This window comes from Fonsecaea pedrosoi (genome assembly GCF_000835455.1).
Source record: "Fonsecaea pedrosoi CBS 271.37 unplaced genomic scaffold supercont1.5, whole genome shotgun sequence".
NCBI lineage: Eukaryota > Fungi > Ascomycota > Eurotiomycetes > Chaetothyriales > Herpotrichiellaceae > Fonsecaea > Fonsecaea pedrosoi.
In genome coordinates, this window is record NW_013550611.1 from 580,894 (window position 1) to 608,197 (window position 27,304).

General features: G+C 53.8%; 8 protein-coding genes across 8 annotated transcripts; 5 read left to right on the forward strand and 3 right to left on the reverse strand.

Annotated features, from left to right (window-relative positions):
• Positions 1-508: 508 nt before the first annotated feature.
• Positions 509-4,459, reverse strand: Z517_07681 (uncharacterized protein; the record flags this gene model as incomplete). The annotated part of the gene is made up of 1 exon (XM_013426202.1): positions 509-4,459. The coding sequence occupies one exon, from the start codon at positions 4,457-4,459 to the stop codon at positions 509-511; it is 3,951 nt and encodes a 1,316-aa protein (XP_013281656.1).
• A 1,214-nt stretch (positions 4,460-5,673) lies between these two features.
• On the reverse strand, positions 5,674-6,856 carry Z517_07682 (deoxyhypusine synthase; the record flags this gene model as incomplete). The annotated part of the gene is made up of 4 exons (XM_013426203.1): positions 5,674-5,691; positions 5,752-5,779; positions 5,837-6,591; positions 6,647-6,856. 4 exons carry the CDS (start codon positions 6,854-6,856, stop codon positions 5,674-5,676), a joined length of 1,011 nt encoding a protein of 336 aa, XP_013281657.1.
• A 1,480-nt stretch (positions 6,857-8,336) lies between these two features.
• On the forward strand, positions 8,337-14,525 carry Z517_07683 (uncharacterized protein; the record flags this gene model as incomplete). The annotated part of the gene is made up of 1 exon (XM_013426204.1): positions 8,337-14,525. The coding sequence occupies one exon, from the start codon at positions 8,337-8,339 to the stop codon at positions 14,523-14,525; it is 6,189 nt and encodes a 2,062-aa protein (XP_013281658.1).
• Positions 14,526-15,444: 919 nt separating this feature from the next.
• Positions 15,445-18,426, forward strand: Z517_07684 (uncharacterized protein; the record flags this gene model as incomplete). Its single annotated transcript, XM_013426205.1, has 1 exon — positions 15,445-18,426. One exon carries the CDS (start codon positions 15,445-15,447, stop codon positions 18,424-18,426), a length of 2,982 nt encoding a protein of 993 aa, XP_013281659.1.
• Positions 18,427-19,072: 646 nt separating this feature from the next.
• Z517_07685 (uncharacterized protein) lies at positions 19,073-20,431 on the forward strand (the record flags this gene model as incomplete). Its single annotated transcript, XM_013426206.1, has 1 exon — positions 19,073-20,431. One exon carries the CDS (start codon positions 19,073-19,075, stop codon positions 20,429-20,431), a length of 1,359 nt encoding a protein of 452 aa, XP_013281660.1.
• A 441-nt stretch (positions 20,432-20,872) lies between these two features.
• On the forward strand, positions 20,873-21,946 carry Z517_07686 (uncharacterized protein; the record flags this gene model as incomplete). The annotated part of the gene is made up of 1 exon (XM_013426207.1): positions 20,873-21,946. The coding sequence occupies one exon, from the start codon at positions 20,873-20,875 to the stop codon at positions 21,944-21,946; it is 1,074 nt and encodes a 357-aa protein (XP_013281661.1).
• A 428-nt stretch (positions 21,947-22,374) lies between these two features.
• On the reverse strand, positions 22,375-24,428 carry Z517_07687 (uncharacterized protein; the record flags this gene model as incomplete). The annotated part of the gene is made up of 3 exons (XM_013426208.1): positions 22,375-22,819; positions 22,942-23,901; positions 23,971-24,428. 3 exons carry the CDS (start codon positions 24,426-24,428, stop codon positions 22,375-22,377), a joined length of 1,863 nt encoding a protein of 620 aa, XP_013281662.1.
• Positions 24,429-25,386: 958 nt separating this feature from the next.
• Z517_07688 (3-isopropylmalate dehydrogenase) lies at positions 25,387-26,655 on the forward strand (the record flags this gene model as incomplete). The annotated part of the gene is made up of 2 exons (XM_013426209.1): positions 25,387-25,658; positions 25,752-26,655. 2 exons carry the CDS (start codon positions 25,387-25,389, stop codon positions 26,653-26,655), a joined length of 1,176 nt encoding a protein of 391 aa, XP_013281663.1.
• Positions 26,656-27,304: the final 649 nt, after the last annotated feature.

A 27,304-nucleotide genomic window follows, 5' to 3' on the forward strand; every position in this document is an offset into this window, starting at 1 on the left:
ATGCTGGCAAGACGTCCTTTTAAATGAGAGTGTCGACCTTTCTTCCACTGACGCCACCACCTGCAGAGGGAGATACCCACCCTGGACCTTCCTAAAAGGTAACATATCGGAGTACGGATCGAGCGACGGAAGACCAGAGAGCCAATCAAGTCACAGTTGAGGGGCAAGCGAAACCACTCTCGGAAAGTCCAGAGTACGAACCGGATCCACCTGTCAATATCAACAGCAAGTTCGCTATCAATTTTCTCATGTCCGTCTGATCATCGTGGTCGGCCAGGGCAGCTGAATACCGAACACCTCAACAGCGCCCGTCACCATGCTAAATGTGAGCATCCATCCATAAATTCCCTAATCACAAACGCCAATCGATCAACGAAGCCATGTCCAGAATCCCTTGCTTTCCTCGCTAGCCCCCTCAGCACATTTGATACGTTTATACTTCCTCAAACGCCCGCTTGCTTGGCCTCTCTCTACGCCGCATATTCTCTCCCTGATTTCCGAAATCCCCTCAAGCTCGAAACATCTTGACCACCTGTTTCACCGTCTTCCGGCAAATGGGGCAGAGCTCACACTGTCTGGCGCACTCAACACAAGCACACACGTGGCCACAGTCGAAGAACAATGCATCGATCTCGTTGCCGTAGCAGATCTGGCACAAGTCTGCTTGCTCATCCGCGACCTGCCAGTACGTGGTTCCCATTCCCCAGCGCTTGCCGTTCTCAAAGCCGCCGACGTACTTGTTCCCCGTTCTGGCTTCTACAAAAGTCCCTTGGCCGTGACGTTCGTCCTGGTACCATTCCCCTTCGTAGGTGTCGCCATTGCAATACGTCATTTTGCCTCCTTTGCCGCATTTGACGTTACAGACGAGTGGCCCTTCGTAGATATTGCCTGTGGAGCTGATGCTGAAACACCTGGCCCCGTGACAGAGCCCATTGACCAGAGGCCCTTTGTAGTAATCGGTTCCAAAAACCGCAAGCTCGACAGGCTCGGTGGTTGTCACGGATTGTATAGGATGTCGTCGCTCTACCATCCGCAGGTAGGTCGAGAGCTCGTGGGGTGTAGCGAATTTGCCTTCTCTTTCGAGCTCCTTCACGCGAGTTTCGGACACCGGCTCGTAAACGACAAGATCACAACCGTTGACAAATCTGGGGTCCAAGAATGTATCCTCGGGCCCCACAATGCTTCCATCGACGGTTGAATGACGACGCCAGGCGATAAATTGCTTGTCCGGCCCATATCCAAAGCGTCTCTGCACAAAGTCTCTCACCTTTTCTTCGGACCTGGCAAAGAATGTTCCCTGGACACGGAAAGTCTGCGTGTCGACGTCGAACATCTGGAGAAAGCCGTAGATGTTATCAACCGGGCCTTGCTTTTCAGGGGGTGGTGACGAAGATTGCGACGATTCGCTGGATTGCGAGGCCGAATGGTCGGTGGAAGCAGATCCGGAGTTCATCACAAAATCCATGGCTTCAGAGTCCTCGGAGATGACTGCAGCAATCAAGGATTCTTCGGCTTGAGACAGTGTTGACAGTCCCGGTGCTGACGTGAGTGCCGTCTCAGTATTGACTAGCAGACTTGTCACATCGACATGTGCTGCCGCGTCAATAAGATGACCATGAGGCACATTCGCAGTCAAGCCTTCTTCGGCGGTTGGAGGCGGGATCTCGAGCTGCATGGGCGTGTCTTGGTCATTAACTTCCACGGCCACAGCGGATGGTTGTTGTCTGGTGTTTGCGGCGCGGTCAATGTCGACCGCAACAGCTGCTCGAATTGAAGCTTGCTCGGCATCCGGAGCAGCAACCTCTTCTTCGTTCTCGTTGGCGACACTGGCTGAATCCGAAGTCTGGCTGCTTGAGCGTAAGAGAACCGAATCCGCTGGGTCGTTCGTTTTGTCTGGCTCCCCAAACAATTCAACCTCATCCTTGCTGAGCACCGACATCCACAAGCATAACGGCTGACCTGGAAAACAGCCATTGCCTATCGCCTCGGTGAGGTGAACGTTAGCCAGTTGAGCAGTTGCATAATGTCCGATCCCACTGTAACCCATCCCAAAAAGTCGAATCGTCTGAGGATCACTAATTCCAAGCTTTGCGGCAAGACGTTGCCTCAGATCCTGATAGGTTGCACATCTCGGCGAGCTCAGCAGATGAAACATGCCTTTGTGTCGAGACTGCTGTTTGATGTTATACATATCCAGCAGGCCTTCCCGGCCGATAATGCCTTCGTCAGAGTAGACCTCAATGCTGACTTCTTGCAAGTCCCCATCGGTGGCATCTTCTGTAAAGTTTCCATGCGCCTCCTGATACGAAGAATCCAAGTACGGCGCGAGCCATTTCGGGAGTTGATACGGTTCCAGACATCCGGGCAGATAGTCAGCCAAGCAGCTGGTTCTGATGTACATTGCCATATAAGCAGTTGTTCGGGTTGAGTTGAAATCTTTCAGAGCCTGTCCTTCGAGTCCTTCAAATGCTTGTATTATCTTCCGGTTGTAGGAGAACACCTGGTTACCATCACCGTCCTCAAAAGCCAGCCACATTGTGTTAGGTCCATTCGGCCGCAAAATCGTGTAAAATTTTCCCGAGTTCCTCACGCCAGCATGGGCCATGAATCCATAAAGGGTGTATTTGCCGCCTTCGCTGGTGCTGAATTCCGAAATATCGATTTCATCGTTCAAGATCACACGGTCATAGAGTAGCCTCCATTCTCGGGTGGTCTTGTCAAACTTGTCCCGTGCGAGCAAAAGAGGCAAAAAATCGGGAAGACATCCTTTGAAATTCATGTCCCTCAAAGTACGGGTTAGTGTTTGCTGGACATCGAGCACGTTCTCCACGGGCAACGGCGGCAATGACGTTGGGCCACTTGGACCATCAAAGATTGCTCTCAGGGATCTCAAGCTTTCTTCATCGTCATCCAATTCAAGTTCGATCGTCCGTCGAAAGGCTTCCCAGAAGGTTTGAACATCAACGTATTCTTCTCCAACGTCTTTCATGGCCTGGATCGCAGGGTACAGGTCCACATAAGTTTCACGTTCTTTCCTTGACGTCCGCATCAGAAAGAGTATCATTTGGAGTTGCGCGATGAATGGCTTTGGTCGGACTTGGGAATTATGTCGCCAGCTTCCGGTGTCGACACGCTGCAGCAGCTTGCGAAAAGGGGCCAAAAGAAGCCATGCGGTCATCCCTGCCACGGCAGGGCTATGGTAGAGTGGAGGAGTTCCCATGGGGAAATACCCTGCCAGCGATTTCGAGTCCCAGTGAGGTTCGGCATCAGAGCTCCGCCACCACAAGGCCTTCGTCGGGTCATTGAAAATGCGGATGTAGGCGTCAATTGCAATAGTGTCGTTCTGTAAGAGCGGTGCTCTTTGCAAGTGCTGCCGGAGGTGTGCCTCTCTCCAAGGGCCTGCGACACTTGACCAGCCCCAATCATCCACATACTTGGAGAATTGACCCTCAGTGGAGGCATACGCACATGTGCGTGGCTCTTCGGGGTTGTACATCACCACACCAAGCTGGGCAGACAGCCGCCAATCACCGTCTCCGATGTCTGAAGTCGTCTGTACGTCTAGCACCTCATCATGGCCAGTATCAGGGACACTGGGATTTCCTCCTTCCGAAGGTGGCTGGTTGTCTTGTTTTTGGCTGGCAGAGGTTGTGGAGGGTGTGGTTGAAGAATGGTCGTCTTTCTTCACGGTCCGTTCGGTTTTGAGAGTCATAGTTGGAACGGCGCCACTGCCAAAATCCGCATCTGGAGGCCCTTCGAAGAATGAGAATGTGCTTTCAGAGGATTTGGTGTCCGGTTTTGGAGGTCTTCTGCTACATTTGATGTAAGCACTGTAAGACGTAGAGGTATGGCCACGCGGGTAGAATTTGATTTGCCAATAGTTCCCATCCACAACAGCAGGAGGTGAAACCATGACTCTGGAATGGTTTGGTCTATCCTTGGTCCCTCTAACTCCCTTGATGACCCAGCTGAGGCGCAACTTCTTGATCGGCCGCGTGTCCGGGATGTCCACATTTGAATAGATGCGCTTCTCCATACCGGGAACGTCCAGTGCATTCACCTCTGTACCCCTAGATTCTCTCAGCCTCAGCTCTTCCATCTCCTCGTCACTTGGCTTTGACCAGTCTTCTTCAAAGTTTACCCATTCTGGGATGTTGTTGCGAGGCTCGGGTGGAGGGGGAGGCGTCGAACTGGGGTCTTCGCTCGGGACTTCTGCTTCTACTGCTGCTGTTCCTTCTTCCTCAATAGGTGCCGGTTCCGGAACGACCAAGTTGTCTTGTACCTCCGCCGGAGGTTCTTCTTCAATGACACTGGCCGATTCTTGGGGTTCAGCTTCAGGCTCTGGATGGGCCACATCCGCCATTTCTGCGTCCGCGGGTTCCGGTGAGGACGAAGGAATATCGGAGTGAGATCGAGTGGAGGTGGAAGAGAGAGGTTCGTGTGGTTCAGGCCCGGGCATCGTTGATGTCTGTGAGTGGTGGCTAGGGTCAAGGTCCGCATTGAACGACGAGTTTAACGTATGAGGCGGATAAGGATGGGTTTGAACAAGGACTGGCGAAGTGCCTTGGGAGGCCATGATATCAGCAACAGTGCCAGAAACCAACAAGTAGCAAAGAAAGCAGTGGTAAGAGAAAAGTAAGGCGGTGAATGCTTGGGTTAGGATTGTATATCAGTTAGGGTGTGTTTGTTTTATCAGACAAAGTACGAGCACTGCGTCACATTTTCAAAAAGTTGACAATGGTCTTTGGGGGATAAGGCAAGTGTGACAGCTGGAATTCAGGATGGGCAGGGAGCTTTTGTGTGCACCAAAAGGCTCTGGACATTTACATTCAAAGAGGGTGGTGCATTTATGCAGGAATATGGTAGAACCGGTAAGTGGCAGGCAACGAACGAAGTCCCAGGCATCGGCGTGGAGGCTTAGCTATTGGACAGTCCCGACAGGCTCCAGCACTTGGATCCCCCCGTTTAAGTGTTTAAGTCGCCGCGTGCAGGGCCAGTCTACTAGGCCTACCCTGTAATGGCTAACTGGCACCACTGGCCTCCTCTACCCCCACGTAAATGACTCCCCAGCTGTCGCCACCCGCCTTTGGGCTTTGGGCCGCAAAGCCTGCGTCCCTGCCTAGGCAGTGAGGCTCAGCCATTATTTAGTCCTTTGCAGGTGTCTGACTCTCTTCCAAGCGCCCAGCCTCATCTTTGACTGGTAGAGCTGGCGATGTGGCCCCCTTCCGTCCAAGGACCCATTGGCTCGTGGGACACCAAGAGGACCCTTAATGTGATCCGTCCACTGCCACTGGCACGCACTTGGGTAAGCCTTTATTTATCCTTTGTGAAAACCCTCCCATTTTCTCAACCCTCTCAGCCTGACTCACTTTCACCAGTCAGAAATCAGCGGGTCTGGCGATCCCCCAACCGTCACACCACGCTGGTGGTCTCCACACTCTTTCATCATTTTCGTTGTGACGAGGCATGGAGGCTGTCTGCCTTAGACCATGTGAGTAACGAGATATCGGCAGTCTCAGAGAACAGTTGGAGATTTCATCTGACTGTCTGCGAGTCATGGTTTTGGTTCTGGTTTTGCAAAAGTCCCAGCCACGATCAAGGGGAAACTTATTGTACTGAAAATCTTCGTTAGCCTAGATTCTTGTCGGTAGAGTCTTGAACAAGAATGACAACTCACGCCTCGACATAGACCTGTTTGTTGACAATGTTAGTCTTCTGCAGTCATCAAGTTGGGCTCTGTCCTTTTCATACCTTGACACTGTCTCCGTCGGCTTTGATTCTGCTCTTGGTCAATTTCCAAACAAGATACTGACACGGACCACTGGAGAAGACCTACTTGCCCCAACTCACTGCTTCGTCTGGTCGGGCGCCAGCATCACTCCCATCGAATTCCTGTGCCGTGTTAACATAGACCGCACTTTCGGCGCCGTTTCGCATCAGGCACGCATTAGCGATGTGGTGCTTGACAACCCCCCCTCCAAGGATGATCATGCCCGCTCGTTTCGCCCGCACAGCAATTGTGTTGATTTTCCGAATGTCCTTGGCTATGTCGATGCCGAGATGGAGTGGGGAGGCTTTGAAAGAGTGGAAGTAGATCATGTCTCCTAGACTGCCATCTGTCAAGGCAGGACAGAAGACTGGAATGTCATTCTTGTATGCCCAGTAGTATACCGATGATTCGTCATTGATCTCTTTGCCCAGGCGGTGGATTATGGTGCTGGGAGTCCACATGAACCGTTCTCCGGATCGTGCAAACTCTTCTTCCTGCTCCGCTAGCATCCTGTCTAGAATGGGGATGATCCAGTCCTCGAAGGCACAATAGTTGTTGTTGGGAACAATGAGATTCCCAATGCGATTCAGTCCCTTGGCTCGTAAGGCAGCGCCAGAAGCGGAAAAGGAGCCCAGATAAGTGGGAGCCAAACACTTGATGAAGTCCTCCTCAACTCCCCCAGCAGTGGTGACAATCGCTGAGACGTGACGGTGCTGGACAAGATAGCGAAAGGTGTCACGCAGGCCTGATGAAATCATATTGGAGGTGTATCCTAGGAAAATGGTGGTTTTCTCTCCTGAGTCGGGATCTCTCCATGATCTCTGTGCGCCGTCAGAAATCCTTCACTTTTCAACGGATAAATTACCAGAAACAGACCATATCGTTAATAATACGGATGGCATCGCCTATCGAACTAGATTGGAAACCTTGCCCAGTCAGTTGGTCAATAAAATTCGATATTACAGTCCGTTGTTCCTCTGGTACTGCGGCCCAGTCGATGCCTCGGACCTGTTGAGTCTCGTCAGGAACAGGCTCCGACGCTACCAGAACAGCATCAGTGGCTTTAGCAGGTGGTGCGGATCCCATATTCGACTGCTATGCTTGGTCTTCTTCGTGGCTAATGGGTGTGTGGGAATAGAGGGATGACTCTATCCAGCGCAAGGGGAAAAAAACTGCCTGGTACAAAATGTTTCTCACATCGTGATTCGCTATGTGGTGGGTGGCAGCCTATCAGCCTATCAAACTTGATCAGCCCTGGTTGGAGTCTGGGCGCCCCTGTCCTCGTACGAGCATGTTTAAATCTGGGGCTCTAATAGCGGATGGTGAGCTCGCTAGGGGCCCACGAGCTCTTTAGGGGAACGTTGTTGTTCCTCTCAGGATTAGGTGGTGTGTAAGATGGGCAGTAACAGACCTGTATTGACGTGGTACCTCCTGGGCATTCGAGGGGTAATACTCCTGTAATTGAGCTGACATTAACCCGTAATAGAATTTTTTGGGTTGACGCAATGTCCGTCTTCACGCGCACGGGCAACGGATCGGCGGCAGCGGCTAAGATTTGAGGTGCAGGCAGCTCGGCGGTGGCCCCAGCACACTCGCTGGGTACCTAGTGCCGCCCGCAACGGAGAAGCAACAAGCACCAAGCTCCAAGCGTCTTTTCCTCCCTCTCTCCTCTTCCTCCACCTGCGCTACCTGCACCACCACCACCACAAGCGCCTTTTCCATGTCAGACCCATTCATCTCTTTTCGTCCCTTCTTCCTCCCTGGTCTTTTTCCATCTTTTCCCATCAACTTCATTTTATCCCTACCATTCCAATTAACGCAGCCCGCATGATCGCGCATTGACTCTCAACCTCTAACTACGACTTCGCGATTTACACAACCGCCATTCCGCCGCGTTTCCCTGCCACCCGGGCTTCAAGCACCCATTTCAACCTCAAAACTCTACCTTGCGTTCTCTTCGGCAAATCGAGGTTCAATCCATTTTTCCCACGTATTGCGCGATCGATAATTCACTTTATCTTCCACTTGTCTTGCACTCGTCTTGCACTTGTCCTTGTGTACCTCTATCGACTCGGACAGTGTCGAGGACGCGAAAACCCGGACGACGAACTCGATCTTAATTCACGCAACTGGCCTCAGGGAGCTGACAAAGGACCCTACACTTCGCTCTATTGCTATTCGGTAGTCTTGGCCCCCCAAAGTGCAGAACGCCGCAGATACGCCTGATCAGTGGGCGACTGCGTGGCTGTGGCTTTTCATCTGCGGCGAACGACTTTCCTTTGACAGCGGGAAATTCAAGTCAAACAGAACAGGAACGAAACACTAGCGTGCAAAGACGAAGCCCAGGCATTGTCCAGACAGGATTATCTCAGCCCTTGAATAACCACGCTAACGGACGCCAAACCCACAGTGCCCAAGATCACCTGCATCGATAGGAAGTTCCAACCTTGGGCTGGCCCAGATCGAGGGATCCAAAGGGCCTTAAGATCACGTGATGTGCTCCGCCTCAAGCGATCAGACTCCGGGCCAATAGCATTCACCTTACCTTGAAGGCCTGTGGGGGGGTATGTCGTCTTCAAGATATCCTCCTCCAGCAAGAGATCGCTCTCCACCTCGGTTCGATCGCAGACCGTCCACAAACTACACGCCTACAAGTTCGTCATACAGGGGTCAAGCGGAACCAGGTTTGCTGTCGGCGCAAAGAGATCCTCCTCGAGGTCCAAAGGCTGACTTCCGAGGTGGTGGTGGTTTTCCATTTGCGCCAACCGCGCGTGGAAGAGGTGGAGGATTCGCTCCCCGACCCAACGACACCTGGGAGAGAGATCGTGAAAGGGACCGCGAACGAGATACCCGGCCACCTCCACAGTCTTACCGCGCTCGAGAGGACGACCGCACCGAATGGACTCGGCGTGATCGCGATTTCGCAGTGACCGATCGAACCATTCCTTCAGCGAGAGATACCCGACCATATGTTGGCAGAGAGCGTTCAGCCTCTCCAGTCCGACCCAGGAGGGACTCGCGGGAATCGCTTCCCTCTAACTTTGCTCGCCCCACAGAATCTGCGTCGTCATACTATCCTGCTGCAGGGCGTGGCGGGCTTAGCCGCGGTAGAGGCAGAGGCGATTGGGACCGGGGCAGAGGCCGGAGTTCTTTCGTAAGCGAACGCGACCGAGAGCGAGATTTATTCCACCCACGTAGCCGTTCGAGAGAAAGCCGTCGTGATCGCGAGTTCGACCGCGGTCGGCCCCCCCCTGGGGATGCTGATCGCCCGGACAGGTACGAACGTCGCGATTATGAACGCAGTCGAGAGCCCGAAGTCAGGCCTCGGGACTTACGGGAGCACGATGTGTGGCCAAGGGATCAATCCCCGGCCAGGGGATCCACTGTAAATATGGCCGCTGCTGTTACTACCCCATCTGCCTCCGTCAGTGACCGACCTGGGAAGCCCGACTTCGAGGCAGGCAGACGGCCGTCAGTTGTCGCTACTCCGATTAGTGCGCTCCGTGAAAATCGGCGTGATGGTGACGGAGCGGATTATTTTGGAAGTTCGAGGTTGGATACCTCCCGTCGTGAACCACCCCAACTTCCACAACAACCTCCAACCCCGATCGGCCTTGACTATGGTCCTCCACCGTCCTTGCCGTCCGTCACCACTCCCGTCACAGAAAAGGTAACCATACCTAGGCCGCAAACTGCCAAGACGGAGCAAGGAGCACCTTCTCCAGCTACTTTTCAACCGCCTAGTGGGCCAAAAGCTGGCAGAACAGCTCCCGCAGCAAGTCTCGGCCAGTCTGTCAAAACGCCTCAGCACCAAGAGGCCTGGGCTCGCACTGAGCCTGTGTCGCGCCAGGTCCGGCCAGGTGTAACGACAAGCGCAAGTAACTTATCCATGGAAGGTAGCGCAAAGAAAGACGAGCTGCCCGCCGAACCTAAACCCCCTGCCGCCCCAGCCGCTGACCGTGCTATGCCTCCAAATGTCCCGTCTGGTCCGCGAATGGGCAATACGACTCCCTACAAACACAGACTATCGTCAAGTGAGCCGGCTGGTTCGGGACCTCCTCCAATGGCACCAAGGGAACCTTCAAAACCTTCCGGGCTTGACAATCGACCCCCAGCAATTCCCACGGGCCCTCGTCTCGACCGTGAAGGAACAAGAACAAGCTCAGGGACAGCCTCGAAGATATGGGTCTCTCCAGACTACAAGTCAAAGCCATCCATCATGAACGCGATGAATAAACCATTCCCACTTGAAACTCGGGACAGAGGTCCTATACCAACGGGACCAAGACAGCAGAGCGTGGTCCCACCACACCCGGACAAGACCCGAGGGGCCCATCCTTCTGCAAACTCCCCTCCAACTGCGCCATCGGGACCCAGGGCCTTGATTGCAACAAGCCCTAAAATTCAAGACGTCAAAATGACCCTCTTACCTGCCAGGGGAGCAGCCGACGAGATACACCATCAAGAAGATGTGATAATGTCGGTTCCCGCTTCCAGTGAGGACGACGACGACGAAGCTGGAGATGACTCCTTTGACGAAGAGTACTATGTTGAATCTGAAGAGAGGCACAAACGGGAAATGGAACTACTCGCGACGAAGAAACCACCGTCTCTACTACAGGATACGGTGGTAGTAGCCCTCCTGGTGAAGCTGCAATTTCTCCATATGATATCTCAAGATCCCGTGGCCAAACCCGAGACCACACCGGTGGAAGTTACCAAAGAGCAGGCACCTGTTGCTGTTACTATTCCAACTGGGTTACCATCTCCACAGCAAGTCCCCGAGGAGACTGAGTCTAAGGAGGAAACATTGGCAATAGAACCACCATATCCAAAAGGACGACCTCTCAAGCAGCCACCGGTGAACCCGATACCCACCCCTCCTATCGAGGATTTACCATATCTGAAGTCGGGACCTATGGAGCCAGTTGTCTTTGAAGAATCGGATGATGAAGTCGAACGTGAAGCAGTTTCGATTCTTTTACAACAGGAATTTGAGCGTAATGCTTGGGACTGGAGATCCGAACTTGAAGAAATGCACGCAGAATTCAAGGCCCGATATCCTGTGTGGAAGCAAGAAATCCAGCAACTCGAGCAAGAACGCCGTGAGTCGCAGGCTAGCCCTGCGCCTGCTTCCCCTGCACCGTCAGCGGCGCCGTCAGTCACACCTTCACTAACCCACGAACGTACGAGAGGTGCGCGGAATACGACAGAAGCAGACCTGCAAGCCGCAATTTTGATGTCTCAGCAGTCCCTCAAAGAAGAGGAAGAACGACGCGAGAGAGAAGCAGCTTCCAGCTCTGTGCCAAACTATGACCTGGAGGCAGTGGTTCCGCCAATGTTAAAGCCCGCCGACATAGAACTATCGCAGTTTGAAGAGAGAAATCGTCTCGTCCCAAATGACTTGGCGCTCTACGCTTTTGCCTATCTTCCACCCGAGGATGATTTTACAGAGGAGGAACAATCCCTCTTCATCGAAGCTTACTGTCAAACTCCGAAGAAATGGGGCACGATTGCAGAGTCCATCCCAGGTAGAACATATCAAGAGTGCATACTCCATTACTATTTGACCAAGGCCAAGGCTCACTACAAAGACCTCTTGAGACGATCGCAGCCTAGGAAGCGCGGTCGGCGAGTGGCAGCGACCAAACCCCGTTCAACGGCTCTGATGTCCGAGCTTCTCAATGGTGACGATGCGGAAGCGACACCTGTTCCTGTCACAGACAGTGGGAGGCCAAGGCGGGCGGCGGCACCAACGTTCGGAGATGCTCCGAGTGAAGCGGACTCTTCAACACCCGTTCCACAGTCGAAGAAGCTTACAGCGGCTTTGAAAGACGGTAATTCAGATGGGAGTGCGAAAACCTCGAGGGGTCGCAAGACTGGGACTGCCACGAAGGTGCGGAGGACCAAGGCACAAATACAGGCGGAGCAACAACAACAAGTTCTACCACTGGCCCCCGCTGAAGCCTCGCCGAGCAAAGCTGCGACTTCTACCAAGGCAGAAAGAGGGCGAACGCTTGTTCGTGCCGAAAATGTGCCCATCAGGCCCGATCCTCCTCCTTCCGTTCCGCCAGTGCAAGTGCAGCGGGCAGCAGTTGAAGCAGGTCTCCAGCCTTATCCTGTTGGCGATGTCCCCGCCGGTCCTCCGACAGCTCCATCGTCGGCCGCGGCCTCACCATATTCCAGTTATTGGTCAGTTACCGAACAGAATAAGTTCCCAGAACTTCTTTCATACTTTGGTCGAGACTTCACAGCAATTGCCGACTTCATGAAAACGAAGAGCGCGATGATGGTGAGTCCGCCGCCACTTGGGTCACCCTCGGTGGCTAATAAGATGCAGATTAAGAATTATTACTCTCGGCAGGTCGATGGTGGCAAGGATGAGCTCGAAAAGTTTGGTCAGATGGGAGATCAGATGCGTGAACAGATGCGCGTAGCTGGGAAAGTCGCCATTCCGCCTCCGAGTCCTATTGTAACTTCAAAACGTCGACATGACTCAGCGTTAGGCCCCCTCAGTCGTCCAACTACCCAGGGTGAACAGACCATCATGAATGGTGAGCTTGCAGTCTCAGCAATCAAACCGAGCGTTGTTGAAGACTTTCCAAGAAGTATGCTTGACAGGACAGTCTCCGGAGACATGGCATCTCAACCACACCCGGTCGCACGAGAGGCAATTCGTGAAGTCCCTTTGCCCACTCACCTTCCAACAAAGACCGAGGAGCTCCCAAGATTAGACGGTCGTCCAGCTCTCTTCAGCCATAAACCATTGCACGGTCCCAAAGCTGGCGTTTTTCAGGACGATGTTGGCTTCCAGCCGTCCCGTCAAACTCTCAGGGCACCGCTTCAGGAGCAGTCGCCTCAAATACTCACACAGAGACTTCCAGATATGCCGCGTCCTGAATTAGGTCAACAACCATCAATACCCGCAAACGGCCCTAGCCTTCTAGGGCTGCGAGAGCCTATCATACCCGTGCAGCAGCGATCCCAGGCTCCACCAGCTGTTCCCGTTCAAGTTCAAGCCCATGTTGAAAAGTATACCCAGCCAAATGCTCTGCATCCCAGCCATAGCCGCAACAGCAGCTCGACAACTCCGAGCCACCCGCCTTTAGAGACGCCTCAGGACATGGCTTCTTTACGTCGTATAGACAATCAACATGCACTGTACCGGACCGGCCCGACAGAGTCCCCAGCACTGACACCGATCCAAATTCATACTTCTCAGCCGCCACGAGCTGAGATATCTCATCCTGCTGCTCCGCCGCCTCCTGCAGACACTCCGAAACCCCCAGCCAAACGCTCGAATGTGTTCGGCCTTCTCAACGACGATCCACCAGATCCACCGCCTAAGCGGCCGTCTTTGGAGGCACCGAAACGAGCATCCATTCTTTCTCCACAGATAACTGCTCTTCCTCCAGGTCCGACCCTCTTGCAGCAGCCTCGAAGTCAGCACCATCCTGAAGACTCACTCCTGAACAGAGCGTCGAGAGGCACATATGGGCCCGGTGGCAGTAACGTGCTCTCTGCAGGCAGCGGGCAGCAATCATCGACTGATTATCCCAGCGTATATTCTCCCGCTCCTGTCACCGGCCCCAGTAACGAAGCATGGATGGACCGTTTTGATCCACGCCAGCAGGGAGCCCCCAGCGACCAACGAAGTCACCATCACTCACCTGCACCGAGTCCTTATTCCGTGATTCCACCGACTTCACAGCAGAGCAGTATCCCCTCGCTCCACTCTTTGCGCGTGGATACCCCTCGAGCACCAGAACGAGCTGGAATTGATCACCGAAGGACGCTACTAGGCCAGATCAGCCAAATTCCACATGTACCCTCTCCTCCACCTCAACAACCGACGCAGGCTGTGCCGCAACTACGCTCAGCCTCGACCTCGTCGCATCATTCACGGGTTGCCTCGGCAGGATACTCTGCTTCGCAGTCAACAAGTCAATCTTCGTCCCTCGGTCACCCGACGATTCAGCAAAATCATTCTCACTCGGCGAGCTCAACTCCAGTCTCGAGTCTTCACCACCGACCTCAGTCGTCTCTTGAATTTCCGACTCGACTGACTATCCAACAACACATGGCTCAACAAAACCAGCAGAAGCAGCAGGAGCAGCAACGTGAACATGAAAGACAAATACGTCATCGAGAATTAGAGCGCGAACGGGAACGGGAACGGGAGCAGCAACAACTACCACCACCACCACCTTCACAGCAGCAACAGCAGCAACAGCAACAGCAACAGCAACAACAGATACGCCGGGAGATGTACAGTATGGAGCACCATGCCACTCCTCCGGTGCCCCGTCCAAACCAGATGGCTGCAGCAACTAATCAAGGCCACATGACATTTGCTCAACGCGACATTCCACGGACCTTTACGCCTCCACACACACACGGTGGTGCTCACACTCATTCTCATTCACCGTTTCCGGGCCCTAGTCGTGGTCCCGGGCAAATGGGAACGCCTCATCCTCTTCATCATCCGCATCCACATTCACACCAGCTACACCAACATCAACATCAACATCAGCATCAGCACCAACACCAGCAACAGCACCAGCAACAGCACCAACATCAACATCAACATCAACACCAAGGGGGATCGCTTCCACACCTACAACCTCAAGGGTCAGGCCAACCACCGCCTCATCTGCACCACCCTCACCCTCAAGCGCCGATCCTGCACCCGGGCCAGTCGGGGCACTTTCGAGCAATGAGCCAAGGAGAAGCGAGACGCGACGAGAGGAGGTGAAGAGTGTTGACTTAAAGACCCCAGTGAGCTGTGTCTGCGGATGACATGTACGCGCTGCCAAAGGACTTTTATTTCGCACTGGAGAAGATTCTGTGTTTCTTTATGCCATCTTGGCTCTTCTTTTTCTATGTTGTGTACATGTATGAGTGGATTGGGATAGCTGTAGGACTAGAATCCATTGTCACGAGTCTCTGCGAACAGGAAGGAGTGGGAATCAGCGAGTTATGTTCTTTTCTCGGTTTGGCCATGGGAGAGGATTTCAACCAGTGTCACGCTTCTAGTTTCGCAGTCAGGGTCCAGGTTTAGGGGGGATGGAGACGTTGTACTCGATCCAAGTGTACTGTGTATAGGACAGATGAAAGGAGACTAGCACCTACCTTGTTCAAGGGACAATAAGCCGAAGATTGGTTGTTGCCTGGAATTCGTATCTGAATAAATGTGGCGGCGGTAGACGAAGGATGATGATCTGCACCGCCACAACTTTGAGGCACAGAGGTCCGAATACGTCACCCCCTCAGAAGAGCCAAAGAGCCAAAGAGCCAACGTTTCCCACTGACACCCAAAACGGTGATCAGCGAGAGATTCCTCCCCAAGTCGATTGCTTCGCGCCTGAGTTTCTCGCCTTTCCCTACAGGGCTTACGCGGTCTTTCGCTCGTTAAAGTCGCTCTTCAACTCTCGATGCACCTCCAAATGAACTTGACGATATAATAAGCTCCCTCCTCCTCCTCTATCGGATGCTCCGTAGTCTAATCACAGTCGTTTCACCGGCTCTGATGCGGCACCACATTTCTCACTCTGTCTCGCTCTCGACCTGCCGCGGCTACTTGGGCCATGTGAACCTTAGGCGACCACGATTCCAGAATCATTGAATTTCTGTCAAGCACGGCGCTGTTCGAAGTCAGCGCTCAAAAGATCATAATGACACGTAAAACATCTCTTCCGTATCCCGCCAGTCCCCCACCTCAGCCTCCTTCGTCGAGTTATTACCCAGAGCCACAAGCCAATCTGGTATCGGATTCGACCGATCTCCCTTCCCTACCCTCGTCCTCACGAAGGAATCCGACTGTCGCAGAATCTCCCAGTTTTGAAGACGCAGAGAATCCTTGGTCTGATCTGCGCACGAAAGATCAGACGTCCGATCGACCGCTGCCTGATGTTCTCAGACCAGGGCAACCTCGCTCATCTCCCGGGCTTGTCAGCAATCCCCAGAGTCATGCTCTCTCGAATATCCCCCAGATTCTACGAGCAGGTCGCTCGCAGGAAGATACGCCCAGATCATCGTTGGACAGTCAACGCTCCAAAGACTTCTGGGAAGATTCGGACGAAGGAGAAGGTGGCCGAGGGAAGAGCCCAAAAAGGGGACAAATTGGGCTCCCGGATAACGATTTGCATGCGGAGCCATGGGTCGACGTAGAGCCGCCTGAGCAGTCTACTGGGATCAAGAGGAAACCCGTGGGTTGGGGTCTGTCGCCTGCACAATCAAGACCCGATATACCCACCATGTCGGCTTTCGCTTCGAATAATCCCTTTAGACGCCCTTCGGATAATGCTTCAGGAGACGAACGGATCGCACTCTCCAATGGAGACCAGAATGTACCTGAAGCAGCGGCGGAGGGCAAAGAGATGGATCGAGGGCATGCTGCGGCCCCAGTTGACCGTTTTCAAGGCTTCAGTGGTGGCAGTGGCACGATATCGGGCCCAACCTATAATATCAAGCAGGATACCCAGACACCAGCAGACTCATGGGGGATCAGGCATCAGATGGGACAGCCTCCCATGCCGCAAGCTCCTCCTCCACCTCCACCAACAGAACCCCGATCACCGTTCAGTGAACAGCCACCACTTATACCAGTGTCTCCTCAACATGATTCAGTCGAGAACCAAAACCCTTGGGCCTCGAATGTCAACCTTGTACCTCCCACTCCGTCTCCGATTCCGTTCTCTCCTTCTCAAAAACAAGTATCAAATTATAATAGCGACCTTTTGGACCGTGGACAGCAGAGCGGAGTTGTATCCCTCAAGGATGAATTAGAAACACTCCCCAATGCTGCTCAGGCAGGCGTCCCAACAAACGATGAACCCTCATTGCTAGAAGACGATGAGTCCCGGCCTCCCCTGCCTCTCAGACCGCCACATCGTGCAGAGACTGAGTACTACGACCCGCCCGAAGGACCACCTCCACCCAAACCAGTCCGACCGACAATACGCACAACTATTCCCTCGGACGAAGATGTCGCCAAAATGATAGAGCAAAGGAACGAAACATACCAAATCAAGCATTTTAATTGGTTCGATCACGGCTCTCGGAAACTGAGAAGATCTTCGATGTTAACCCAGAATAAAAATGGACCGTGTCCTCTTTTGGCGTTGGTGAATGCTTTGATCTTAGGAGCGAAACAGGAGTCTCAGGCGGCACTCGATGAAGCTCTTCGGACACGTGAACAAGTGTCGCTTGGCCTCATTATTGAAACGTTGATGGACGAACTCTTGTCGCGAGGGTTTGACGCTGTGGGAGAAGTCATGCCAGACGTGGATGAACTGAACCATTTCTTGATGCGCTTGCGAACAGGTATGAACGCCAATCCCAGATTCGTACCGCCTTCACAGCCGGCGCCCAATCTGATGGATGCGGATGACTCTTTGCTGAATATGCCGCAACTGGAACGTGCGAAGCAAAAGCTAGGGACGTTTGAGGCCACGCCAGACATGAAACTCTACGGGGCTTTCCAAGTTCCCTTGGTACATGGCTGGCTTCCTGACCCGGGGTCCGAAGCCGCAAAGGCGTTTGCACGATCTGCGCAGACATACGAAGATGCTCAAGCGCTCCAGTTTGGGGAGGAGGAATTGGAATACAAACTCACGACCCAAGGATTAACGACCACTGAGCAAAACATGTGGGAGGACATCAACGCCATCAAAAACTTCTTCAAGACATATCCCACCCAGCTGACTCCTTCTGGCCTCGAAGCTGTTCAAGATTCGATCCCATCAGGCTCCTTTGCCATCATGTTCCGCAATGACCACTTTAGCACGATCTACAAGCACCCTGAAAGTGGTCAAATTTTCACTCTGATCACAGATGCCGGTTACGCGGACCGGGACGAAATCATTTGGGAAAGTCTCGTGGACATCAGCGGCAAACACAACGAATTTTTCTCGGGTGATTTCATGCCCGTCAGTCACCATGACGGTGGAGACGAGTCGTCAACTCATCCCGCTGCGCGACGGTCGTCACAGCTCTTAAGCGTCAGCAATGTGCCTGCGGCTACACCTCTGTCTCCGCAAGAACAACAAGAACAACACGACGCCGACTTTGCCATGGCACTACAACTGCAAGAAGAAGAGGAACAGCGACAACGTGCGGATCGAAATAGACGACATGGGAGCAACACAGGTTCCTCCAGCACGCAACCACGAAGATCACAGACAGGGAACATTCCGATACCTCTTCGCTCCACGCAGCCGCCACCCGAAGTACGGCCCCCGATTCCACCTCGCGTCTCGCGCGCACCCAATCCAGGCGTCAATCGTCCATCGGATGCCTTGGCTGAGGATGCACCCCCCGCATATGAGGAAGCAGCTAAAGGCAGACCATACATTCCGCCACTGGGCAGCCCATTGCATCCCTCGTCAGAACCGTCTCCCATGAACTCCAACACGCAGCTGACCGGGACCATCAGTAACGTCAGCACCCATTCGGCCTCAGGAATGGTTGACACTCCTTCCCATCCACCAGGACCAAATGCGGGCAGGAGGGAACCAAGACGCCGGACGAGTGCATATAATGAGATGTCTCAGTATTACACCAACTCGCCGCAAAGGTTGCAGCCACCACAGGGAGTGTCAGGGCCTTCTGGAAGAGGAAGGCATGGACAGGATCGAGATTGCATTGTTATGTAGGTTGGAGTGAGGTTTTCAGCGACCATTCGACCAGACGTCAAGAGTTGTAGGGAAGGCACATGGTTATTTCCTCGGTTTGAGACAGCGTTTGAGATACCGAATTTGACGAGATACGGAATAATGAAAAGTTGACCATTCGCGCCCTCAGGTGTGCATTGTGAAGGGTTTCTCTGATGGTCCCAAACTCAGCGCCATATGGATGAGAGCCCGATGACTACCATCATGATGGAGCTAACCTATCAAAATAAGAAAATGAAGGGAATCCTTTCCAAAGATACACAGCCCTAAAGGTTCACAGGAGGACCTCCTTTCCGTTACGTTAGGGCGAGAGAAGACGCCCCGTACAACTGAACCACTAAACATGCTCTTGTCGGGGAGGTCCTCCAGCCCATCATCTGGCAACAAGGAAGAGCAAATGGCGAGTCCCAGCTACTAAATCATTTCAAATATCTGATGCGGAACAGAGTTCGCTGTTAGACGAAAGTCATGGGTAGCCAGTGCCTACGACGGACTCGTGAGTCACTAGAGGGCCTTGTTACTATTTCGTAGAAGTTGTAAAGGAAGGTCCGCGCCGTTCCATTAACCCTCCTATAACCCTTTATCTCTCCTACACTTTCATCTCACTTTCGACTTGGATTTGATTATCATGTCTCAAAATAAGGATATCTCCGAAGAAAGTACTTCGACTACGCTTTCTGAGGGTCTTACTCGGTCGCTTGTCCTAAAACAACTACTCGACAAACAGGTTGCTACGGAGATTCTCAAGCGAACACTATCAGTTGGGTCAGTACAGTCAACTGCCTCAAGCTTTGCGGAGCGTATGAAGGCAGCTGGATTCGATAACCGCCCCGATCTGCGAGATATTGGGCGAGGCACCTGCGGTAGTGTATTCGAGATTCCAGGGACCACGCAAGCTATCAAGAAAGGCGCAAATGCCGACTCGATCTGGACTGACTTCTGCTTGACGAACTGTGCCTACAATAGCTACCTTTCCTGGGCTCGTTTGCTAGCAGAAAACTTCCCTGGACGTCGCACACCGCGAGTGCCTCGAGCACGGAATTTCCACGGGCCTGAGGCCCACGAATTCTGGACTGCGAGCATTTCAAGGTTCCCCAAGGAAGACCAGACTACAGCCGCAGTATTCTACCTCGATCGCATCTTGCCAGTACCTTCCCTTACGCGTGAAGCCCTCATCCGCCAGTTCTACCAGGACGACAAGCAGGTGCAGCACGATGTCCACATCCACCCTCCTAACAGAGACTGTCTCATCCGCGTCTACTTCGGTGAGAACAAGCCGGATGCCACTCTCTACGGCCCAACGGACTCGCTTCGAAATTTCCCTCTCTACCTGGATCAAGCAAAGATGGTAGGTCTCAACGTCAACGCATATGCGGAAGAGATGGCCATGGGACTCGCTATTCTACACTGGCAAGCCCAAATTGACGCACAAGACACCGAATTCGTCATTGGCAACTCGACAGTGAATCCATTTGCTGCGCAACGCCCGTATCCTACGATTTTCAAGCGTCCGGTATCGTCTATGGACAACTTCAGCCTACGAGAAACCCAAATGTGGATGTTAGATTTTGACAAATGTTCCGCAGTTGACCTGCACTCGAAGAACCTGTCGTCAGATATAGTCCGGAAGTACCTTGTCGCCGTTACCGGAAACGACCCTTACTTCCCACACCCTCGTCGCGATCCCGATCTCTGGCAACAATTCCGCAAAGTCTACCTCCAAGCAAGTGAAATCATTATTACGACCCGGCAACAACTGAAGCCGCTTGTGGCAAAGCTTCCCGCGATGTTGATAAAGCAGTGGGAGCTATGGGGCGATGAGAACATGGCAGCGGAGGAATTTGACCCTTTTGAAAGAAATTCTGGTCAAGAAGTGGAGGAGGAGGAAGAAGAAGAAGACGAAGGAGAGGACAGTGATGACAGTGAGTCAGAGGTTGATGATGGTGAGGGCGATCCTGGAGAAGACAGTCCGGAAAGCGACGCATGAGGATCTTTGCGTTGTGTGACTTTCAAGTCGCGAGCCAATCATGCGGTCAACAATCCGAACTCACGAATCGGCAACGACGTTGTGGGGTGAACATCGAGTAACACCTGGTGGAGCCTTGCATGTTTTAACGCCTCTTCTGTTTGCCTGATATACGTCTCGGTATGCTATTAGTCTCTCTGTCAGTGGACACAATGGTATGAAACCTGCGATTTGGAGCGACACGGATCAATCACATGGCTATTAGAGGGTGGTCAGGAAGCAGAATACCCTGGCACAATCCACCAGGAAATGCTATATAAAGAGCACAATTCCTCTTCACATCCCAGACTTTGTCCTGTCTTCCATCTTCCATCTTCTATACTTCCGATCTAACAAGTGAATCTCCTTCTAATTTGCTCTCAATCTCCATCCAGAGCCATCAAGTATCGTATCTTGTCTACCATGACAACTCCTACTGCAACCACCCATCCTGACTTTGGCGCCACCACGGATGGCCTCACCGTGGCCGCCGCTTTCTCTGGAGCCATCAAGGACCGCACGATCCTGATCACGGGCGTCAACAGAAAAGGCATCGGCTACACCACGGCCGAGTCGTTTGCGTCGCAGTCCCCACGACTTCTGATCCTCGCGGGCCGCTCTACGGCAAAACTCCAAGAATGCATCGACGACTTGAAAGCGGCTTACCCAGATGTCGGGTACCGCAGCCTGCAGGTCGACCTTTCGTCGCAAAAGTCGGTGCGCAAGGCGGCGGCCGAGGTGCTGGCGTGGACGGACGTGCCGGCGATCGACATTGTCATTAACAACGCCGGGATCATGAACATCCCCGAGCGGACCATGACCGAGGACGGTGTGGAACTCACCATGGCGACGAACCACGTGGGCCACTTCCTGCTGACGAACCTGATCATGCCCAAGATCCTCGCCGCAGCCTCGGGGCAAAAGGGGGCGGTGCGGATCGTCAACCTGGCCAGCATGGGCGTGTACGTGGCGGCCGTGCCACTGAGCGACATGGGCTACGAGCGGCCGGTGCGCGAGCTGCCGGACGCAGAGAAGCCCAACCTCGCCATCATGCAGGCGCACAACCTCGTCGTCGACGACACCATGTCCTACATCCCCACGGCGGCGTACGGGGCGAGCAAGACGGCCGCGGTGCTGTTCAGCGTCGGCCTGAACCAGCGACTGTTTGAGAAACACGGCGTGCTCAGCGTCGCCGTCAACCCGGGCGAAATCCAGACCGAACTCATCCGCTACACCGACCCGGTCGTGCGCGACACCATGCTCGCCGCCGCCGCCGAGAGGGGCCTCGTCTGGAAGACCCACCAGCAGGGGTGTGCCACGACCTTGGTCGCCGCCCTGGACGACAAGTTGGGTCTTCCGAGCGAAGACGACGGCGCCGGCGCCTTTCTCGGTAACTGTCAGATCCTCAAGGCTCCCGGGTACGCGGTCAAAAAGGACATTGCGGAAAGGTTGTGGAAGTGGAGTGAGGAGGTGACGGGCGAGAGGTTTTCTTGGTAGGAAACTGCCTACCCAGGGTACCTACCTGGGTACCCGGGTACTGTAGGTAGGTAGAGTTGCTGCGTGCAAGGAGAATGGAATGAATAGAATGAACGGGGGTTTTCTTCTGGGTGATTGTGATTTGGATCATTTTCTTTCCTGTTCCTGTCCCTGTCTCTGGCCCTAGAAGGGGTAGGCTGTAAGAGAGGAGAACAAGACAACAAGAAGAATATGGCCTGGTAGTCTGGGTGCCCGAGTGAGTCGTACTGTATGTAGACAAGGTGGTGGAATCTCCCCTTCATCAACCTCATTTGCTTGATTCCAACTGTGGTTCCTCTGTTTCGTTTCTTCTTTTCGCTAAATGTCATAAGGTAGGTATCAGGTATGTCGTCGTCGCCGTCGTCGTCGTCGTCATGCGTGCTTGTTCCTCCATTCTCACTCGTCAAACTTCAACTGAGCACTTTGATCCCCGCACCCGTGAAGCCAACATGAGTATACGCGGCACGGCCTTGAGGTTGAGCTGACTCTACCTCTGCGTCTACCCCCACCGCCGCCGCACCAACCTCCCCCTCGCCGACATACGTGACGACAACGTCCCCGACATGGCGCGGGAGGGGATCCGCGCCGGCGCGGTCCTCGTCGTCCTCGATCAGAGCGTCGAACCGCTTGTCGCGCGTCACCCGCAGGATCGTCGAGAAGTTGTTGGTGTAGCTGACGCCGTTGCGGTACAGCGCCGTGATCCCGCAGGCCAGGCACGCCGCGGCCAGGGCGATGACGACGCTGTACGCGACGATCAGCGTGCGCGGGTTGTACGAAAAGGTGTTGAGTGAGCGGTGCAGCGTGGCCGATGTGGCGATTTCGGCGTTGAACTGTTTCGGGGTGCCTGTTGTTGATCTATTCGTCGCGACGCGGATTAGCCAAGAAGGAGACTCTAGCCCCCCCCAAAAAAAAGACTCCCCCCAAGAGGCATGGGGGCTTGGGAGGATGGGAAAGACGAGACTGTGAATTTGACTCACTCTGGCACCTCCCCGAAGCGATAACTCAGGGTAAAGTTCTCAAACAGACTCTCCAGAGCGGCCGTGAAGTCGCTCAAGTTCACATGGTCCTCAGAAGGCATGAGATAGGATCCGAGGACTGGGCTGGCCACCAGGCTGCTGAATTGGATAGCGCGCCAGTCCGACACATACAGCGGGCTCGTCGTGGTCGCGCCGATCACGTAGACGACGTACGACTGCATGAGCGTGAGGTACTCGAACATCTCAGCTGCATCAGTCTCCGTGACGTTGCCAGGCAGGGACAGTGACGCTGGGACCGGTTCAAGCAGCTCGCGCGTGGCGGTGATGGTCTGCTGTCCGTCGCCGTGGAGCTCGAAGCGGACGTCATACGAGGCGTTGTGGAGCGAGCACTCCAGAATCTCCAAGTATCCATCGGCACTCGGGATTATCGTCATGTTGTCCGAGAGGTACAGCGTGTGGTAGACCTTTGCCGCATCCTTGGAAATCAGATCCAGGCCCAGGTTGGGGTCCGTGGCGCTCTCCGAGGCGACAATGTTGTTGAAAAACGTCCCGTTCATGTCCGGGCCAAAGGTCTCGAAAGGGTAGAAGGCTGTCCAGAAGAGGAAGTCGCCCGTCTCGTTGATCGACTCTTCCATGGCGGTGGTGATGAAGGAGCGTGTTTCGTTATTCGGCGTGAGGCATTGCACCGCAGGGCCGTGGAAGCTTTGGGTGTACGAGAGGTTCTGGTTCGAGGAGCCCCCCGAAACCGTCAAAAGGCTGGCCTCGACGAGACTGAGCTGCGACAGATAGTTCAACATGGTTGAAACGCCGGGGAATCGCCACGAGCCATCGTCCAACTTATTGAGTCGGTTGGCCAAAAAAGCATCCCGTTGAGCGACGTTGATTCTTACGGCACTGCTGTGCATTTTGGGTCCCACTGAAATGGTCGCAGGCGTAAAAATCGCAGACAACGGTATGAGCCTTGAAAGAGGGGAGAGTTAGATATGGAGGTGGTAAAGTACTCCAAGGATGGAAGGAGTTCATCCTTACCAAGTAGTGGCGGCAGTCAGAGTCAGAACAGGATGGCCGAACCAGAAGCGCAGGTTGAGGAGCTCGAATGGATTCCCCAGGACGCCAAAGAGCGAGTCCATAGACCGCACGTCGACTGAGTGAAGCCTCAACGTACACCAGAAACATTGCGTGAAGGCGATGGATGAGGAGATGGCCAGGAGCACCTTCACCAAAAATGCCAGGACAAGCCCGGCCGAAGTGACCACCTGCTGCTCAACGTCGAATGTGATGGCGCGCCCGTCGACGCACAAGTACAAGACATGGTGTGACACTGCGCCGATGAGAGCAGTGATGAACGACGCGACCATCAGTGTCGGCGCTCTCCAGTGGATGCGTCGTGTGCGGGCAGGGCGCATCTTCACCAGGGAGGCATCGGATGGCAGGACTTCGGTGTCAGTCTGGTAGACGTGCAGGGAGTCTTGATACGTCCATGCCATTGCTGGAGAGACGTGAAGCGCAAACAACTGCGACGAGATTAGGTACAGGATATCTGATGAGATGCAGCTCGCTCCATCGCAAGTCAAGTAAAAACTCAGTCGCCATGTTTATTGCTCGTGGTGTACAGTTCAAGGAGGGGGCGATATCTGGTCGGTGCGCTGTTTAAGGCAGCCCATTCAAGATAGTCGTCAGTGACTCAGTACCATATAGGCAGATGGGATCGAGGGTCTTGGTTTCAGATGCCAGGAGTGGTGGGAGGTCATGTATCATGATTTGTTAATGACCAGGATAGCCGCGATCACTGAACAGGTGAAGTTGATGCTAACCAGGTTTGCAACGGCCAGAGGGGGCCAGGAATAGCAACAAGGCAGGTGGCCTTAGGGCGCTCTGCGTGAAGAAGGAAATATGTCGTCGAATATGGCGATGGCGATTTACGCGAGTGGAAGTTGAAACACAGACATGTCTGGCGCTTAATTGGGGGGGTTCAGCCTTGTGGTCTTCTACCCGGACAAGGTCGGGTCAGCCTTGTCGGAGAAGTCGATTCTGATTGGTCCCTCGGCAAGGCTACCAAGCCCTCCGCTATCGGAGCGGATAAATTGCCGAGCATCTGTATATGAACTCCACCAAATGCTGTTTACCCAAGGATAACGACTCGTCTGTGTGTGGAGAAGTCGAAGGTCTTTGGGGATCTCCAACTTCTTCCTTCTCTCCTCCTTTGCTGTATCATCGCGCTGTCGTTTGACCTGAGGAGAACGTCTGTGGTAGAAAAACCCAAAGCTTGAGCCGATGTCCTGGTGGAAATCCCCAACCGTCTGGAACAGTTTCCGCGGAGTTTCCAAAGCGGTTGTGAGATCCAAGCACCAGAGCCACTTCAGCATAGGAGGATTGGCATCAGTCCGTGATTGTTCCATCCCTCGACCCCGTTTCAACGCCCAATTTCGTTGCCAGCTATCAAGCATGGCGGCCCCGGCCTCCAACTCTGCGCAGACATTCCGCGTTCTCGTCCTCCCCGGCGACCATGTCGGCCCTGAAATCATGGACGAAGCCTTGCGAGTTCTGGACACTGTCGAAATCGCCTCCCAGGGCCGGCTCAAGTTCGAATTCAACCACCAGATATGCGGCGGATGCAGTATCGACAAGCACGGGACGCCTATTACGGATGAGGTGCTGAGGATTGCAAAGGAAGAGAGCGATGCCGTGTTGTTTGGGAGTGTGGGCGGACCTGAATGGTAAGTCTTATTCCCCCTTTAATGTCAGCTTTTCGTCGCTGGTTGCGTTTCATTGCTTGGAAACTGAGCGCCTGATAATGACATTCCGTGAAGGGGAACGGCCTGGCCAAACCCAGAATCTGGTCTCCTGCGTCTCCGCCAGCACCTCGACACTTTCGCCAATATTCGCCCCTGTACATTCTACTCCCGCTCGTTGCTGTCACTCTCCCCTCTGAAAGCTTCTATCGCTGAGGGCACGAATTTCATCGTCCTGCGCGAGAACTGCAGCGGTGCCTACTTCGGTACCAAGGTCGAAGAAGCCGACTTTGCCAGTGACTCGTGGGCGTATCGACGGGACGAAGTCGAACGATGCGCACGTGTTGCTGCTGCCCTGGCTACGACCATGGGCAAGGACGGCAAAGGCAACGGAGGGCCGGCGACCGTGTGGTCCAGCGACAAGGCCAACGTGCTTGCATCGGGCCGCCTGTGGCGCAAAGTCACCTCGGAGGTCTTCGCCAAGGAGTTCCCTAACGTCGAGCTGAAGCACCAATTGGCCGACAGCTTGTCGATGCTGATGGTTCGCAACCCGAAGATGTTCAACGGCATCATCCTCACGGACAACACCTTTGGCGACATGCTGTCTGATCAGGCCGGCGGCGTGGTCGGCACCCTGGGTGTCTTACCCAGTGCCAGTCTCTCTGGCATTCCAGACGGAAAGACTCGATGCAACGGCATCTACGAACCCGTGCACGGATCGGCGCCAGACATTGCTGGAAAGGGCATCGCGAACCCCGTTGCTCAAATCCTTTCGGCGGCCTTGATGTTGCGGTATTCGTTCAACCTCACCGCTGAAGCCGCGGCCATCGAAGCTGCAGTGGCCAAAGTTCTCGACAGCAAGGACATTGGCGGCTTGGAGATCCGAAGCGGCGATCTGGGCGGAAAGGCAAAGACCAAGGAGATCGGTGATGCCGTGTGCAGGGTTCTCGAAGAGCTCCTGGTGAAGCCGCAGAGCTCGTAATGGCCGATGCCATTGGAAGTCGTGATACCGCGAATTGGCAAATGGCGGCTGGGCAGACAACCACCATTTCGGACAAATGAAGGGCAACAACCAAAAGAAAACGGAGAAGGAGGTTGGGGAAAGAGAGTGTTTATACAACTTCAAAGATATTTCGCCTTGCGATGCTGGAGCTCAAAATTAGGGGGCCAAAAAAGAATGATTGTCTGTCCATCTCGTGGCCAGCACAAGGCTGTTCCACCCACAGAAGCGACTCGATGTGTTCCATGCGTTTATGCGTCGAAGAGTTCACTTTCTTGGACGCTATCTCAGAGGACATTAGACAAGACGATATACTTCTTCTCACCAAGCATGCCCTGTAAGGAGCGTAAGATGTGCAGATACCTCCAGCATATCAGCACGTACATGAGACTCTGCGGTGTAGCCTTGTTCGCACGTTGGAGTAACTAGGGGAGAGGTACTTCTGTCAAGGCATTTAGACAGCCTGGACAGCCTGGACGAACGAACCGGTTCCCGAAACGGCTCCTGTTTTTCAAAGCGTCAACATTAGCACCCACTAAACCGACCAGCCACTATCCCAAAACATGGAGCTAATGAGATTATCTATCGATGCCACCGACCAAAATCTGGCGCCATGGGCAGGTGGCCACGT